This window comes from Trachinotus anak, unplaced genomic scaffold (assembly GCF_046630095.1).
Source record: "Trachinotus anak isolate AG129_WGS33_773 ecotype Australia unplaced genomic scaffold, CSIRO_AGI_Tana_v1 ptg000013l, whole genome shotgun sequence".
In the NCBI taxonomy this organism is placed as follows: domain Eukaryota; kingdom Metazoa; phylum Chordata; class Actinopteri; order Carangiformes; family Carangidae; genus Trachinotus; species Trachinotus anak.
Window position 1 is genome coordinate 11,803,223 of NW_027273864.1, and position 19,316 is coordinate 11,822,538.

Below are 19,316 nucleotides of genomic sequence, written 5' to 3' on the forward strand. Positions count from 1 at the left end.
AAAACACAAACTGAGATGCACAAAAACATTCCAGAAGGCCTTTTATTTGTGCCCCTTTATTTTATTTCTGCTAACAGATGCAAGACAGTTTCAAAATTTGCAGTTGACAAAATGAAATTATTCAAAACAGTGAAGGGGCACTCCACTGATTTTAAACCTCAAGTATATATAGTTTACTGATTACAGACAGTATGATGAAGCCCATGGAAACATTTGCACAATGTTATGTGTAACTCATGCACTAGCTGTCTCAAAAAAGATATATCTCAGATGATGCCATTTGGGTTCTTTTGGCTTCTGCCTGGAGATTACAAATTTTAAGGAGGCCTGGAGTTTAAAAGATATGGATATTTTCCAGACAGCAAGGATGTGGCAAAATATGCTATTGTGTTACATTATGGCAAATGAAGAATCTGGTTTGGGTGGTTGAGAGTATGAGTATGAGTAGTTTTGAAGACCCTGTCTCTTGTGAGTCCTTCATCTTTATGGAAGTGCAATGCTAAATTATTGGAGTGCCCCTTAAAAGCCGTTGGTGTGCTCACAGATCTTCTGACATACTGGGACAACTCTGCTGCTTATTCACTGTTTTTACAAAAACTGGGGTCAGGCCAACTGAAGTAACACTTGTACAAAGGAACTGGTTGAACTATATAACATTATTGACATGACAAAAGTCTGTTATCCTGGCCTTGCTTGTCCAATTATATGTACAAAATAAACTTAGAACAATTGCAAGCCAGTTATAAAATATCTTAAGTGCCTGCAGGGTTTTGACTATTTGCTTACACTTGCAGAACTCACTTCCCAGCATCAAAATGTCTCTTTTAATGGGATGCAATGCCTCCCTTTTGATTCCAAAGTGACTGAAGACCGGTCAGGTGAAGTGGTGGTCGGCGGTGGCCACTACGGGCTCTGGCAGCAGCTGAACTGTATGCTCCTTCTCCTTAACTTCTCGGGCTGGAGAGACGCGAGGAGAGAAAACTCGCGAAAGACATCAACACAGGAGATGTGATCTGCAACAGGGGACATTTAAGTCAAGGGAGTGGTGGGGTTGTCCTACTGTATGGCACTGTGGAGGCCAATCTGCTGGTCTCTGCTTTCCTTTAATTGAATAACACACCAAGCCTTTTTAAAAATATAGGAAATAAGCCAGCAAATTATGCAATCTCTAGAAGGCTAACCCACATTCCACTATTCAAGGAGAAAGACAGAGTAGATAAACCTCTGCTTTATGCACCCATGAAAGAACAAAGCCCCCCAAAGCATTGCCTCAAGATGGAGTGAAGCTCCTTGGTTTAGCTCAGTGGTACATAGTCACTTATATTTTCCTAAAGGAGTAGGGATATTCCTTCAGGAAAATATAAGCGACTCATTCTTTAAGTAATCTTTTGTTGATACAAGCTGATCCTTTGCCAATACCAGACACTTCAGCTATATTTTATACTTTTTTTTTAAAGATTATCCTCCTAGATGGGATTGTTGGTTCATTTGCAGAACAGAAAATTGGGAACTTACAGGGATAGAGTGGTAAGCATCCTGTCCATTTCCCTCCTACATCATCCTGGGATCCTTTTTATTCTCTTATTCAAGTCACTACCGAGTAATAGCCTACCTGGATTTATGTGCTTACTAGTCCAATTCACATTTTATAATATGAACTGTAATGTACTTACCCATTCTCTGTGACCTAGTTCCCACACACATTGGATGCATGGATATAATTCTTCTTCTGAGTCTTAGGACACAATACTCATCAACAGAACATTTCTGTGTACTTCCAAATGCATCATTTCTCCCCAAGAGACAATAAGATTAACAACAGCAAGACAGCTTCAGATATTTTCCCAGAGAGAGTGTGTCTGTGACAGACAGGCCGACAGATCAGGACACCCTAAAGATCATCCGCAACCACCACAGCAGAGAGAATCATAGTATCACACTAATCCCCCTAGTAAGACGGCCCAGGAGGCTTCACTCACTCTATCCCGAATATCCTTGGGTTTAACTCTCCTGCTGCCCATGGCAACCCCTGTGGTAACAGAAGCAATGATAAGTCAGTCAGTAATTTCCTCAAGTGGACACGTGTTACTCACATTTAGTGAAAGGTGAGGAATTAGGCATTTCTGGCATGTGAGAACAACTTTTTTCAGTGACGGTGTAGCAATGCTTGTGAGATCACATAAATGTTTTACACACTGGAGACACTGAATTATTCAAGGCCCGGTACTGCTGCTGCAGGCTATAAATGGAAGCACTATTTAATACCCATAAGATCCTAAACACTAAAATGATCTTTAACTTGTGCTAGCAGTCTGGAGGTGTCCATTTCACACCTGTTATATTTGTTGGCAGTAAGATAACCTGTTTATTGCTTTGAATAAGCCAAGTGCTACCCAAAAGTTTGTTACGGACCAAAAGACACACCAGACCAGATTGTGAAAAATAGTATTCTCCCAACATCTGGCAATATTTCAATATAGCTAGATATCATGAGATTAAAACTATGACTATTTTATTAATTGACCATCTATTTTCTGTGACACATTTTAAATATATATTGCTGCAATGTTGAGAGAATATTACAGATAAGAGACAAGACAGGAAACAGAAATGAGAGCAACAAGCAGGAAGCAGGGTTAGTTCATCAAGAGTTTCTCAGTTTTATTGTATGCATTTTGTTTTCTTTTTTTTTTTTTTGTCCCCTCAGTGCTTCTAAAGACAAGGAGGAAAGTATTCCAAAGATATCCAAATGTCAGTGAACAGAAGAAGAAGAACTGTGTTACAGTTCTGCCTGACAGGTTTGTTTTGGAAGAGAATAAAAAGACAAACAAAACAGATCAGACAGTCAGGATCCGTGATTGAATGCTGAGAGGCAGGCAGTTGGCTTCGAGTTAAAATACACAAGTGTACTATTTACAGGATGTTTGCTTTGAACAGCACCTTTAACCACTCCTATGTCAATACACACAATGGACACAACATTTAGTACTTCCACTAGGGCATGGGCCCTTAACAGTTTGGTCACAGTAGCTTCACATCACCCCCTAGATTGGTTCTACTTGCAGCACATCAAACTATTGCAAAATATCACCTGCCATATCAAAATCTCTCAGGTCAGTCACATTTCTGAAACCTCTTATGAACACGTGAGTACACCAACAGTGTTTCTACCACTCTGTCACTTCACAAAGCATGGTAAGACTATGCTGTTTCTACTCTGAACAGTTTCAGTAGAAAAAAACCCAAAGAAAACTGTGATATCATACATCAATGTCAGATACTTTCCCTTTAAAAAGTCTTTGGCAGAGGAAAATAAAACCACAACACAATTGAATTACTGTTTGTAAGTTTTAGTGGAAACAAAAACAAAAAAGACAGGAATGAGGAAGTCAACACAGATTTGGTCCGTGGAAGAAAGATTGGCACAGAGGTGCAAAAAGGAAGAAACTTCTGACACCGGGGGGGTCATGGTGGTACATGCTTACTCCACAGGACTGCACTGCACGACATGATCAAACCATAGAAAATTATTTCATCATGCTCATAATGCAAACGATGTTGAACTTCCCAAAAATAATTCTGGCAAAGCATGCAGAGAATACTGTTAGCGATGACCAGTGAGTGAAGCCAGAAATATACGTCCTTTGACCCCGGAAGCGTGTACAGTAAACTGTTCTAATGAAAAGTGCTCCATGATCTCACCACAGATAATGTCATATAGATAAGTATTTACAACAAAACTAAGCTGTGTTTGTATACTCAGGAGTCTGTAACCGGCAGTGAACAGAGGAGTTGTTTAAGTGTGAGATGTAGATCCAGTTTTATACACTCCCTCACTGCAAAACTGCTCTGTTTATCTGCACATCACCTTTACAACTTAATGAGTTCTCATCCTCACTAGTAACCAACAAATGACTGCAATTAATTAAAAAAAAGATCAACTGTAACGACAATGTCCAAAGTAGAGCCAGTAAAATCTCTTTCAGTGGTTTGTTTGGATGCCAAATAATTGTACTCATAGCAATCTAAGGCCATTCTAAAGCAAAACGTCTTTTATGAGAGCTATTACACGATGCAATCCAAAGACTTCATGTCATTAATTCCAAGTAATGCTTTCAGAATAAAATGACAATCTTTAACAGAAATGCAGATGAAAACTGCACCCAAGTTTGAATTGCACTGGTCCTCTGGGGAGATAGACATAAATAATAAAAATAAAAAAAACAAAATAAAATAGACAATTGATAGATATACAATAACTTGATCAGACAAGAACAATATAAAAAAAGTCACACTAATTGAATGAAAATAAAAATTATAATACTGTAGATGGGAAAAGTGCACAGTTTCTTTTTTTTCCTTTACATAATGTAACATATCATATTATTTAACTCTGTCTCTCAGTATTCTTTGACACATGCACTCATTTACTGTCCTGTTCACTCACTCACTCACTCACTCACTCACTCATTATGTCACAAAGTATCTTAGAAAGCAAGCGAGGGTCTCTTCCCCACAAGCCCTTCAGTATTTTTTGTCACAGTTTTACATTAAATTTCCCTTCCTGACCACTCCTCATACACAGTTAACTACCCTGCCCACCTCCACTGTAGCTTCTCAGTTACTGTTTTTTTCTTTAAGTAATGGAACAAATACCATTTTCTTCACCTCATGCCACAGCACATAGTTAAAAGATTACCCATATAACCTCTAAATATGTATATTTACATCTCAGATTAAGAAGAGATGGGTAAATTAGATGTCACGCAGATGGTCTGGATAGATATAAAGTGAAGGGGGTTAATGCAGCAAAAATTCTTCAGAGGTAAGAGATGTTAGGCAACAGTAAACCCACACCCTGACACAAGAGGTTACACCACGTTATTATAAATTAGAGGATAACCCTGTTAGCAAAACACCAAAAAGTCATTTTACTCTGTGTGTGATGTAGCTAGTATAGCATGGGTAGTGCCGAGTAATGGCAAGCAGAAACATAGCGGTGATGCAGAGAAATGGAGGTGGTGACTGTATCGTCAGTAGAGTTAAAAAGGTCCATCAGGGGTCTCCCTATGAGCCAACACACCCCCATAATGAGCAAGTGGTACTCTCCTCTCCTCTCAGACACCCACAGGAAGAAGTTGCCCATAAGCCTAGATCTGTGTAAGTAACAGACTTGAGATCAGTGTCTAGGGGCAACTTTGTCTACACACTTATTTTCGGTTCCCAGTCAGGAGGAATATATATATCTATATCTATATAGATATAGATATAGATATAGATATATCTATATCTATATAGATAGATAGATAGAGAGAGAGAGACAGAGAGAGAGAGAGAGAGAGACAGAGAGAGAGAGAGAGAGACAGAGAGAGAGAGCACAAACTATGCTCCTGGTTTGAGAAATGACTAGCATTCGTCTATGGTGAGGCAGATGAATTCCTGGATGCACTTCCTATACTGCTGCTCAGTGGGGCTGCTGCTGGGGTATTGACCTGGTTGACCTAGTGGAGCCTCGGCCTCTCGCATCTCCTCGTTCATCCGCGCTAAACGCAATCTGTCGAAGAGAAGCAAAGGTGGGAGAGTGAGAGGAAGAAAAAGAACGGAAGAGAAGAGGAGGACAACCAAAGAGCCAGAAAGGAGAAAATGGGATATTACAAAGAAGGGGGACAGGTAAGTAAAGAGAGAAATGTAAAGGCAGTGACAGGATTGAGATGTTAAGGAGACCATTAAAGAGGAGGTGAGATTGTGAGGAGTGGTGAGGGAGACATCACAAAGAAGAGAGGACGAGAGGTGGGAGGGAAAAAGAGAATGGAGGTCAACATCAATGCCAGGTTTCAACGGAAAAATTATGAAATCCTATTGAGCAACATTTATATAAGGAAGAAAGTTGTCATTGGAAAAGTCTTGACTTATGTTAAGCTTGTTTTTCCCAGAACTTTTAACTACCTTGTGAAAGATGAAATGACACACACCTATCTAACTGGAAATTCATAAATTACATTAAGCTGACTGCAGAACTTTTGATTGGGTTTGTGACAGGTTGTTGCTTTTTCAGGGAAAGGACTATACTTTGTCATTCCCCTTGCAACTACTCTCAAGTTCAGCAGTCCAACACAAATGTTTGATAATGTATTAATGTTAAATAGGAATTTGGTTATATGTGTTACAACAATAACACTCTCATGCTTATGAGTAATTAAAATGATTTACAGGGTGACGATGTCTGCATTGGCAGCCTGGACAGCGATACTTAGGGGATCATGACCCTGCTCATCCACCTCTGTCTGGGATGCTCCTCTCTTCAGGAACAGGCACACCTGGCTGTACAAGACAAGTTGCAGAAAAGTGAGGGATTAATACCGTTGCTTGTGAACACATAAAAATGGGAATTATATGGTTAATTGGAGAATAAATGCACATAATAATAGAAGCAGGCGAATCGGGTAAATATTTATAAAATGTTAAACTGATGGATCTGCCACTCATTGATCTGTGAAGTGATTTTTTGGTTTGACACAGCAAGACAAGACTCTATGAATGTAGGTCATTCAGAGAGAGGAAGATCGCGGATGATTGCCTCTGAAAATGTGGCTGTTGGTAGCTTCAGTAAAAAGTGGCTTTCTAGTACAGTCAAACGGAAATGCTTGAAAAGTGAGATAATCTTGTCGCTTATGAGTAATTGAAAAAAAGGTCATGCCACACCTACAATATCCACTTTTTGTTTCCAGTACATGCAGGGACATGAACCTGGAGTCATGGAGAGGGCGGAGGCAGACAGCTCTTAACCTGTTCTTTCCACTTTGCAGGCGTTACTTACCCAGTATGCCCCAGGTAGGTGGCATGGTGCAGCGGGCCTCTGCCTCTCATGTCCCTCTGGTTCACATCTGCTCCATTCTGTAGCAGGAACTCACAAGCTATCAGAGAGCCCTGACAGACAGACAGACAGACAGACAGACAGACAGACAGACAGAGGTTTAATTTTGTGAGAACTCGAATTATTGAACTTTTATCATTACTGGAGCCACTTTTACTGCCTTATTGTTAGTTTTGCATCTGTTTCTCCCACCTCAAGTAATGCAATTCATACAGGTCCTAACTGCAGATAATGTTCAGCACGTTTTTTAATTATTTATGGCTGTGATTATGCTCACTTAAACCTGAGATAAGAACCTTGTACAGTTTTTAATTTTTAACCCGGTCTGTCTCTAGACTGACTTGATGTCTCAGTGATCTGAAGAGGCGGAAATAAAATCAAACAAATGAGAGTGAATTGTTGATTTACACTCCTCCTCACTCAAGACTTTGGCAAGCTGAATAAACACTGTCTCACCCCCATCACAGCCTGTATGAGTGGTGTTTTCCCCTCCTCCTCATTTGCAGCATGCACGTCCGCACCGTGCGCCAATGCCTCGGCCATGAGCGGCAGGTTGTGTAAACGTGAGGATCGGTGGAGGAGCGCCCCGGGATGTAGCTCCCTTGGATCCTCGGGGTCTGAAGACATTTCCTGTTCAATCTCCACCTCACCACTGGATGACTCCTCTGACTCTTCCTCTGAGGGCAGGAAAGGAAACAGGACAATGGCAATGGTGGAAAAAAGAGGCATGTAAATTGGAATATTTTCAGACTTTTAAAACTCTCTGAAAGAAGCATGGTTTCATTTGAGGGATAATACCAGTGTACTTAATGCAGTTTGTCTATGTCTTTACATGATTTCTGTTGATACACACTGCCTGCACAACCCTGGTAAATCTTGACAATTCCTAACAACAAACATGAAGCCTTATGTCAGTTTTCTCATAATGTCTTTGGTTTATCTGAATTTCAATGCCCCCAGGATGCACACTTTCAGATTTCTCAGTCGAACAGAGAACATTTCACGCTCTTTTTTGGCCTTTTCAGTTAGCTAACACAAAATAATGTAATAAAATGGAATCAGCACTGTTGCACTGCAGAGCAATGGATGAAAAGGGAACTTCACATCTCTTCCAGCTCTATATGGGTTATTCTGTGTGGCTGCCTGCACCGAGTAAACAACAGGCATAGCCTATAAAAATGATCAAAGCACTTGGTAGCAACAGAGTGGATGAATGATAAAACTACACACAAACACACACACCTTCTTCTGTGACACTGTCCACCACTGAGCCAAAAACCAGGATGTCAGTGCTGCCATCAGTGCTTCCTCCCAGACCGCTGTCACTGCTAAGACCTGCGGGGCCAAGCATCGCCAAGCCACGGACACGTTAATCATTACACAGCATTTACTGCACCACTCATACACACACCACCACTGACAGGACTGTACAATTAATAGGAAACATGCCAGAAACCGTAATAAGAACTTGAATTTGTGCTTTATTTAGTCACAGTAAGGAACTGTTACTCACATCTTACTGAAAATCTACAATAATCTTGCAATGGATGTGTGCAGATGTGTGTGCTGCTTGCACACTGGACTTACTGCGAGGACCTGAGCCGGTGTCAAAGTAGGAAAATAGTGAGTCCAGCTCATCTGGACAGAACAGGGAGTCCCGGCGAAACTTTGCTGCTGCTGCTGCCGAACGACAAAAGATCACAATATTTCAGTCTGGACTATATATCTATACATCTTTAACATCTCTCTGAGTCAAGCCAGTTGACTCATAGTGATAAAGTAATTTGAACTGCTCGTCAATGTGCAAGCCTCCCCATGTCACTGGACCCATTCCAATTTGCTGACTGATTCAATATCCTTCACACTGCACACAGTACTCACTCACCTGGACACCTATGCTGGAATCCTGTACATAGATTTCAGTTCAGTGTTCAGTACTATTATCCCACACAGACTAGTGGAGAAAATTTCTCTGTTGCTCAACCTTTAAACCTTTACCTGTTGCTGGATTCTGGATTTCCTGACTGAAACACCACAGTGAGTTCGTGTTGGGAATAGAACCTCAGGCTCTATCATTGTCCGGTGCTGAGCACTAGAGCCCCTCAAGGCTGTGTACTCAGCCCACTGCTGTTTACATTGCTAAAACACGACTGTGCTGCCAGATTCAGATGAAACTAGATCATCAGGCCTGTCAAACAGTTCAGGCAGAGGCCGCGCTTTCTAAGGAAACCAAAGCAAGCTTGATACTCCAGCTGCAAGAACAGTGATAGTCACACTTCACAAATTCTTCAACCCTCTGGCTTTAGGCATGAGGTTCTGTGGTATTAGAGCTCCAACCACAAGAGAAACTGGTTGTAGCTTAAGATCATTAATTTGTTTACATTTGGATACTTGTGGACACTTTAATTCATTTTACATTTTTGTTAATATATCTGGGAAACTCATAATTGCTCCATATTTATTATATTATTGTTTTAACTATTTTACTTATATCTAGTTATGTGGTACCTAGTACTTAGATATCTAGTTATCTTAATTCTGGCTACCTGCATTAGACATTTTAAACTTTTTTTTTTTAATTTATTTTTTTTTTACCAACTTGCACTTGACTCAGGGAAATGCTTGTATGCATATAAAGTGCCTTGATTAATATTTCATACATAGTGTTTTGTTTAATGCTTTGCACCTTGGTCCCAGAGAAATATTCTTTCATTCTGCCTTGTACAGCTGTTGATTTCATGAGCGTTGGCATAGTGTTTTTCACTACAGAGGACATGAAAGCCATCATATTTCAAAGTGAAGTCAATTCCCTCACTGACCTGCTGACAGGTTTGCATGTGACGCGCTGCCTGGCTCGTAGCGGTGATATTTCCTGCGGACCTTGTTGGGGGCCCGAACAGAGCTGTTGTGTCGCTGGCACTTCTTCACTGTCCAGGGGCGGGACTTCCTTTCACCCTCCACCAATGCCTCGCTCCTGCTCATTTTCTTCAGGAAGCGTTTCTCCACGTATTTGGACTTGATCCAGGCTTCCTTCTCCTGCCTGGAGAGAGATGATCACAAACTGAGAATTTTACATCACTGACGGCATGATATACACGGATAAGATGAGATGGTGAACATTGAAAGCCAGGGAGCCAGAGAGATGACATCATACAGGTAAGTCAGTGAAAACACCTCTTTTAACCTAAGTGTCTTCAGAGTGGTGTTAATAGCCATAGTGGCCATAGTTATCCAACTGTGGGATGTAAATGTTCATCTTGGAGTAAAAGACTGACCTTGAACTGGAGGGTCCAGGTTTTTTTGCTCCTAGTTCCTCACAGCCTCCTTCATAAATGTGGTTAATCACAGTGTTCCCCAATTCACACATCAACTAAATGTGACAGAAAAAGGAAAGTGGACAAAGAGGAGAGACACAGACAGAGAGGGAAAAGAGTTAAAAGAGTAGTTCAAATTGTTTAAGCAGTGCAATAAAAGAATCATAAATGCAACTTTAATGGGGGAAAAAAAAGCTCAGCAGAGAAAGAAAAAACTGGAGGCAAATGTGTTGGAGAGACGCACCTTAAGTAACTCTGGCTCCCATGAGTCTAACGTCAGTGAGCGTACTTTAGAGCAATGGACGCCTAAACTCCTGAAAGAAACAAGAACAAATAGAGATATTATAAAGCAAGGGAAGTGTGAGAAGTTTACATCTTACAACAAGATATCAGCACATATTAACTCTTGTCTCTTTCATTGCCACAACCCAAGGTGGCAGACATCAGAGTGCCAGACTTTTTGGTTTCTCTACACTCTAGAGACTCTGAAAATCTCTAGGGCTTAGTTAAAAACAGCACTGTCTTATTACTTAAACACCCACGCCAGTGACTTTAAATCCAGCTTGGACTCCTGCAGATTATTGTCTTTCTCAGTTTCACACACCCACATTTTTATTAAAGCTGCATGATGTGATGACAGTTGGTGTGTCTTTTATATCCACAACAGGGCTTTGATTGATAATGTAATGGTAATAATCAACATTACCAGTTGATCATATGTGATGCTTTTATTCAGATTGTGGTTCAGGAGAGTTGCATAAATAAAGCAAGCAGAAATAGGAAACATCCCTGTGCAGAGCTTAATGTGTATGATGAGGAAGCTCATTGTGAGGATTTCCCTCTGTGAAGGTAAAACTAGTTTTCATCACCACAAATAGCTCTAAACCATGGAAATCTTTAGATGTTGTTGTTGTTTGAATTATCTTATCTAGAAAAAAATCCTTTGAGCTTGATCATTTCCTGGAACGCCTTGTTGTAAATTGTTTTTTCACACTGACTAAACTGTTGAAAAATATGCTTATATCTTGTATGCCAGCTCACCTGTTGTTCTTACGTCATCCTCTCTAAACACACTCTCTCTCACTAGTGTTAGTGCAGTTACCTGTGGATCCCTGAGCACTCGATGCAGAGCAGCACTCCCAGGTTGATGGAGGCCCAGCATGGCGCCGTTTGGCCACAGTCACAGCACAGCTCATTGCCCGGCAGGCTCTGTACCCTCTGGAGGAGGCTTTCTCCCCCTCCCCTCACTCCTCTATCAGCCCTCTCTCTGGGCTCACTGGCAGAGTCGATGCTGCTGGTGGAGGGTGAGGCTGTCCGGTCCAAGTGCTGCAGAGACACAGGGGGACGGGTCAGTGACAGACGTGGACAAGTTTGTAATGAAAAGAAATGGCACATGTTTCAATATCATGTGACTTTTCCTGTAAGCGTATATACACATGCTTGTTCATACCTCGATGTAATAATTGTCGCCAATGTCTTTGTAAGCAGAGGCGATGCTTGCCTGGACAGCCTGGATCCAAGCCTGTCGCAGCTTCTCAGACTCAGCCTGCAGCATACAGCTCCTACAGGTTTACAGAAGACGCTTTTAAAATGTCAGAACTGTCTAATGTTAGAAATCTACATGTTATCCAGCTGTTTAGTTCATTCAGAGTGCTAGAGTCAGTAATGTGAGTGAAATGAAAAGAAAATCTGAAAAACTTCCTTTGAATGAGACACACACACACACACACACACACACTTACTTGGTGGGTGAAACCACCTCAAAGCAGAACCTCCTCTCATTGTCTTCACACGGTTTGACTGAGCACAGCCTCAGGTCCTCCACCACCACTGTCAGAGAGTCCTGTCATTGGCAGAGAGGAGTGTTCCCATATTTACTTCAGGTTACAAAACAAGTTTCCCTCCTCAAAAGTGGCAAACAAGAAGACAAAGACTATAAAGCAAAAGAAATGTGACAAGTTTACATCTTAAAATAAGATTTTAGCACATTTTCACTCTTGCCTCTTTCAGTGCATCTACCTGAGGTGGCAGACATCAGACTTTCAGACTTTTCTGCTTACTACACTCTAGAGACTCTCAAAATCTCTAAAGCTTAGTTGAGAACAGCGCTGTCTTATTCCTTAAACACCCACGCCAGTGACTTTAAATCCAGTTTTGACTTCTGCAGATTATTGCTGTTTTTTAAACTATCACGTTCACACAGCCATATTTTCAGTACATATGATATATGATAATGGTCAGTGTGTCATTTATATCCACAATAGATAACGCCAATAGCTCTTAACCATAGAAATGCTTTTGCTGTTGTTGTTTTAATAACCTTATCAATAAAATATGCTTTGAGCTGGCCAATTTCCTGAAACACCTTGCTCTAAATTGTTATTCCACACTGACAAAACCAGTTCACAAGTTGAAAAATATATTGTACATCAGCTCACTTGCTTTAACTGAGGAGGAAGAGCAGGTCAATGCATGGCTTCCCAGCCATTATACAAATTATTAACAATTATATCAGTAACTCTAAACTGTCAAAAATTTATTTGCAATAGTTAAATTTCAGTGATGAAAAAAAATCTGTGCATGAAAACACTAAAATATTATGATAATTTAAATGTACAAAATCAAAGTGTACCTTGAGTTTCTTTTGGTAGACCAGCTGACTGTTCTGTATAGAAAACCACCGCCTGCAGAGGACAGAAGGTATGAAATTAGTTTCTCTAAGAGAGACATGGTCAATCAAATGTCTGCCTACTGGAATCCACTCTGCTCGGGAGAAACACTGTTCATCACAGTGGTGATTCATGACTGCTGGAAAAAGGTGAAAGCCAATGGACAGCATTAAATTATCCTCTTGAAGACCAAACTCTGTCCAGGCCCTTGTTATTTGTACTCTAAGACATAGATGTTAACTTTTAATATAGTTCAATAAAATTTTACAAACCATCTATTTCCTAGTAACACTTGTCTTCTGATTGTTACAATATTAATGTTTAACCATTTCATTAGCTTTATTTAGATTTTATTATGCTCTCCCTCTTTCTTGTCACTTCTGTTACCTGTTCCAGGTCTTGAAAGCGTTGCTGGCCCTCTTGAAGAGGTAGCCCTCCATGACCACACCATTGGGTGCATCCACATTGAATTCCAGCTTGGGGTCATCATAGGAAAAGTCCTGTAGGGAGAAAACAAAGGCACATTAATGTTAAGGTTTGGCTTACTTTCCACTGTATGATCTCATTTTCAGAGAATGTCCTATGAACTGTAACGTATTGAAAAGGCCACATTTCCATGATTTAGTCAGTGCCTGTGGATACTGTATGTTCCCCTGTTCTGCAAAAGTAAACACATACATCGTCTTGGAAAACAACTGGGCTCACCTCCATAAACCATAGCCAGTTTAATGATGGCTCAGAGAAGAACAGCCTTAAACAATCAACATGATATGGATCAGGTCAAGTAAACAAGAGGAAACAGAGATAGGGCCACGTCAGCACCACATTCAGTGGCTGTGCTGACATAATTACTGCTGGACTTCCCCTGTTATGCATACCTTTATATCTTTTCCTTCTGAAATGTGTGTGTGTGTGTGTGTGTGTGTTCCTCCACAAACATCAGTCTGTATCCTCTTTCCACTGACCATCTGTTCATTAGTTCATCTCTAAAGATAACATCAAATCTGTGTCCTTCTACCTGTTAGCTGAAACCATCTCTATTTTCCCTGTTTTGTCGACGCAGTTGGACTTTCTAAGAAAGATGCCACCTGCTCAGTGAGGTGAATAACACAAGCATGCAGATTTAGATGAGTCAAGGCTGAGATTAGGTTTCATTATTGTTAAAGGAGGCCTTTCGTATGGGGTAAGGTAGTACAAGCCATATGGCAAATTGCTCACATAGGCAGATGATTGCACACACACACACACACACACACACACACACACACACACACACATCATCACATCACATCACACATCAACTCATGTACTTTAACTCTGTTAAAAGTATCTAGGTCTTTTCAGTGATCATCCCAGATGCCACAACAATCTGCTTGTAGCAGTGTAGCAGCATGTGGTGCGAGGATACCACTTCCAACAACTGTGTAAATTTCCACATTGATCATAAGCAATAAGCAACATCCAGTCTATGTGATGCAAAATCATGGCGGGACGTGAGACAACAGTGTGACTCCGTGCTGGCTGCTGAGACTGTCAAAGCTTGACAAAAAGAAGCGCTTCCCGACAAGCACCAGAGCTGTGTCTTACATTTTGAAACAGGCTGCTCGGAAGAAAAAGCTAATTTTCTCCAACTTTGTAGAGAAGAAGGCAGAAGGAAGACAAGGAGACTTTGCCTTTCCAAACTTTGCTCACTGATCAAACAGAGCAACGTCAGCACACGGTGGGGTCCAAAAGTCTGAGACCACTTCACCACGGTGGTCTCAGACTTTTGACCCCCCCCCCCCCAGTTTGTTCCCATGTAAATCCTTGTGTTTGAGCTTCTGCTGCCACCTGTGTGTGTCGCCTAATCAGCAATAAACACTGACTCCAGGCTGGAAAAGAAAAAGGAGAAAAAAAAATAAAGAAGTAACGTTTCTCACCAGCGTATAGTCCAGTCTGCCAAATATCTTCATCTTTACCACACTGACATCCAACAGCATTCCGAATTAATAACAATAATAACAATAATAATAACAACAGAATAAATAACTTAATAACAGGTTAGATAAATAGACTCATGTATTACAGCGTCTCCAGCCACTGCTGATCATCAACTTGAAGCTGCCCACGGACCGGGAGAGACACGCGCAGCCCACGCGAGTTCAGCTGAGAGGTAACACGCTCGCGGCGCTGCGGCCGCGTGGATCTGGCGCGAGCGCTCATTATCATACAGCTGCCGGTGCTCGCGCCCCGCTGACCCCGTCTCGGCTCCCGTGGATCAAACGTTTAATTTTACAGCCCCCCCCCGCCCCCCGCCCCCCGCCCGCAGCTATTCTCAAACCCGGAGTCGGCCGTCCATCTGCCTGCGGCTCTCAACACTGTTCCTGCCTAATCAAGCCGACGTTATTGCTCCACAAACGCCCGCCCGGGCCCCGCTCTTCCCACCTTAAATCAGCCGCGGCGGTGGGAGAATGCAGCGCACAAGCGTCCAAAGGCGCAACAAGGCCGCAAAACAACGGCCTTGGTCAAAACAAGGGACCTAACAATACACTGATGTGACGGAATCCCGTCAGATAAATTCCTCTCAAGACTGTATCAGATATGTTGATTCCGTTAAAGGATAATTTTTTTGATGCTATGCTACTGTTGCAAAGCCAACTGGTGATAACCCAGTTCCTGTGAAACAGATAAAGAAATAGTTCAGCTAAATCCCCTGAACTCACTTAGAGTGATAAAATCTGTTTTGTAATATAGGCTATAGCTACATAAAAAAATGTTTACTCTTACAGTTTTCTTACTTTCCTAGTTTTCTCTGTGTTTACCTCTCCCTGAATTAAAAAGTTGCACAGCCAAAAGCTGTGACAATGGAGGGGGAGAGAAGTGAGGGAACATTCCCCTGGGAGCCACAATGAAGTCCTGCACACATAAAACACTGCTGTGAAAGAACAGAGAGAGGAGACAGGGGGAGTGTGTGATCTGTGGTGTGTGACAGAGCGATGTCAGAGTGGCAATCACAGATTTACCAAAACCAGTGAAAGTAGGGGTGAGGTGAGGACCAGCACAAACAAACCAGCAGAGGAGGAGGAGAAGTGAAAGACTGTGAACGTACAGTGATGTAAATGTATTATCTGCAGGGGGATGGAGCAGATTATTGCTTTGGTTTCATGTCCATGGGAATGTCATGGATGTCAAGTCACAGGCACACGTTTTTATCTCATTTCATAATTTTCAAAACAAGACATCCTCACACCAGTTTTTGCATCTGTTAAAATATGAATATATTTATTGTTATTTATTGTACTGAGTATCTTGTACTTTCTTATTTTTCTCTGCTGTGGCATCCATCCCCTCCCACTGAAAAATAACCCCTCCAAATCGACATCAAATGTATCCTGAACTACGACTGAGTAATTCATAATGAAGTCATCTTATTCTCTCTGTATATGATTCCCGCAGTTACTTAATGGCCTATTAATAAAGAATGTGTGCCATCTATAATTCACAAACTCAGTTGCGGTCTCATGGCTTTGCTTCCTGCTCCACTACATTTGAATATAGAAAGAAGTCGGCGTCCTCGGGAGAAAACCTGAAATGACTCATGGCAACATTTTCTCCTGAATCTCTTGATGCTGTGTGTCATTTTCTGTCTTTATCTCTCTCTTCAATGGTTTCTTTTTTTTTTTTTTTTTTAACACATGCAATTCCAAAGCAAGATGGTAGGAGACATAACAATTATTCTATCTGACTTGAAGCATTCTGCTTTCATATTTTCTTGACTGGCCGTATAATCATCTGATCTGTGTGGCAAGTTTTCACACGATCACCACCTGCGACTTTCTGTGCAAAATGCTTTTACTCATAGGCTCAGTGACAATGCACTGTCACATATAGCTCATTTGAATCAAAGATAAGATTATCAGTCAAAGTCTCCATTCAGTGGCCTCATTCTGCTCATTATGGAAAACCCACATATTGACAACTGAGCCGGGATAAACAGATTTAATTGTTTAAATCGGGGACATTTATTCTCTGATGAGTGAGGTATAATTCAGTCTCCTCTTCTCCTTCTCCTTTCTATGGCCTTCTTCTCTTTCAAAGTGCCTGTCTGGATTTTGAACTCCTCTCCTCCTCCCTTTTTTTTAATCATTTTTTTTCTCTCTTTATCCATCCTCCGCTCTTTGTCTTCTTGCTCTGTCACCTCACATTCAACCCCCTACTGTGCGCTGTTATGCCGTCTGTTGACTTTGGCCAGAGCTGGCAGTGGATGGAGAAGGAAAGCGGTTGAGGCCGACATCATGCACAGTCAGAGCTCTAAAGTCTCTAGTGAGATGTTGACCTCTACCAGAGCTGACAGTCAGCCCTGGATTATTCTTCAATGGCTTCTTACTGCCCTCTACTAGTTCTGCCACACCCAGACCTTTGTCAGCAGTAAATGCACGGGCAAGATACTGAAACGCATGATGCAAAACAGATGACATGAGGTGATGTGTGTGATGTATTGATTAGCTGATCGGCATTAAATGAAGCTGACAAACTGTGGAGTGAAAAGGGGATGAAAAAAGGTGAGAAATAAAGAATCAGCTGTGTTTCTTGCATAATTAAGAATAACTAAGCATAAATTAGTGATAGGAGATAAAGGGATTTTAAAAATGAGGATGGAACAATGAAACAGGCCTACTACACTTTGAAGTATTTAAAAGATTATTATATAAAGAACAAAACAAGCTAATAATGGGAAATGGTGCCTGAAACACAAAAGAAGACATCATAGCTACTATTCCTAAGCTTCTACTTTGACAATTACATCTTCTTAACTTGCTTGTTGACATGTTGACAAATCCTCAGGGTTAGATTTTCATATGAAACAAAGTGGAACAGCACAAAATAGCAGGAGGATGTTTGGGAGAGCAGCACTCTTCAAATAGAGACATGGGCAGAGGAGAGAAAGTGTGTGGCTGCCTCTGTGCATGTGAGGGATGGAGAAAACAGAAAAAGAGAGAAGAGAACAAAGTCGACATCAAATGAGAGACAAAAATAAGCTCCCAGGGTTTGGAAAATTAAAGCAGATTAGATGATTACGACAGGCCGGGTAACGAAACAAAGTCATGACACCCAAGCAAAGAGATAAGGTCACACAATAGGAAAATGCCAAAACGAAAGCAAAAGCTAATGCTGGCTTGCCCGTACAGGCATGAACAGATGACACGCAGACATACACAGAAGTTCACTGGAAGCCAAGTTACGACGCAAGCTACATTTAATTGACAATATTTTCCATATGTGCGTGTTGAAGCTGTTGAGTGTTCAGACCCAGTATTCACATGTGTCAGATTAGTGTGATGTGACTGTTTTTGAACAAAAAACAGGTCATACCTTAAGCATGCTAAACTGTAGGTGAGAAAACTTTTAAAATGGGTTTTAAATATGAGGCTTTGCGATTTTCTGTCGGCCCCACGGTTGAGTAAAGGTTATTCAATTATATTTGCAACTCCACAAAACTCCTAAAACATCATCCGAAAACTTTTAAAAACACTGTTATTATGACATTTTGCACTGTCGCACGGATCATTTCGAACCAGGAGGATTGCACTGATACTTATGTGAAGAGCAGGCGCAAATAGAAAGAAAAAAAAAAAACAAAACTCACCTGCATCAGAGTCTGGTGGTGAAGGAACGTGGTCAGGCAAGGGCACAGTGAAAAGAGGGAGAGAAATGTATTAATAAAAGAACACTGTTGCATGAACTTCACTACGTTAATCCACTGCAAATATCTGTCCATGAGAGACATCATGTCCTAATTGATGCCAGTTTCCAGAGGGTTTTTTTACACATAGGTATTTTTTAGCTTGCTAGTTCAGAAGGCTCCTGAAACTCACAAGGCCTCCGGATAACAGTTTTTTTTTTTCTTCATCTCATTAGAAGGAGGAGGAAGGGTTGCTGAAAGGCCATTAGGTCAGGCACAAAGCTGTGTGATGAGTCTGGCAGGATGCCTCCACTTGGCAACTAAATCAATCAGAGGGACGAGCCAAATCAGGCAGAAAAACAGCCACGTTGTTGGCATCTCTTCAGGTAACAGATGGATGATTTTTGTGCATCTGTGCACAAAGGTTTGAAAGAGTTGTGTTTATTCAGCTGCAGGACCTCTGAAACAAGTCTACCAGAGCACCTTAGGGGGAACTGTTCTCCTAATTTAAACTCTTCAATTGAGCCAGAAGAAAAAACAACTACATTCAACACTCATAAACTCGTTCTAATCATTTTAGAGGCTTTTTTTTTTTTGTGACTCACTGAATTAAAAAAAACAAGGGAACAGACGACAGAGAGCCACAAAACAGATTATGTCAAATTAATTAAAGGGTTCCATGAAAAGTTGTTTTTCAAATGATGTATTTGATATTAACATGAGATAAGTTTCTGTAATGAGGCATATTCTTCATTCCAGAAACGCAGATAAATACCTCCTCTAACCCTTTAACCCTT

The 19,316-nt window shown here is 41.1% G+C and overlaps 1 protein-coding gene across 1 annotated transcript in view; it reads right to left on the reverse strand.

Annotated features, from left to right (window-relative positions):
* Positions 1-2,631: 2,631 nt before the first annotated feature.
* The window catches only part of LOC139630118 (arf-GAP with coiled-coil, ANK repeat and PH domain-containing protein 3-like), a 57,258-nt gene continuing 40,573 nt past the window's right edge, over positions 2,632-19,316 (reverse strand). The window contains exons 10-24 of the mRNA XM_071493248.1: positions 18,484-18,495; positions 13,245-13,357; positions 12,821-12,872; positions 11,931-12,031; positions 11,639-11,750; positions 11,291-11,514; positions 10,433-10,502; positions 10,150-10,244; positions 9,694-9,914; positions 8,462-8,554; positions 8,117-8,209; positions 7,331-7,551; positions 6,818-6,927; positions 6,211-6,321; positions 2,632-5,554 (exon numbers count right to left, since the gene is read on the reverse strand). Coding sequence (XP_071349349.1) covers positions 5,407-5,554; positions 6,211-6,321; positions 6,818-6,927; positions 7,331-7,551; positions 8,117-8,209; positions 8,462-8,554; positions 9,694-9,914; positions 10,150-10,244; positions 10,433-10,502; positions 11,291-11,514; positions 11,639-11,750; positions 11,931-12,031; positions 12,821-12,872; positions 13,245-13,357; positions 18,484-18,495 — 1,776 coding nt within the window. The 3' untranslated portion in view covers positions 2,632-5,406. The remainder of the gene's footprint in view (positions 5,555-6,210; positions 6,322-6,817; positions 6,928-7,330; positions 7,552-8,116; positions 8,210-8,461; positions 8,555-9,693; positions 9,915-10,149; positions 10,245-10,432; positions 10,503-11,290; positions 11,515-11,638; positions 11,751-11,930; positions 12,032-12,820; positions 12,873-13,244; positions 13,358-18,483; positions 18,496-19,316) is intronic.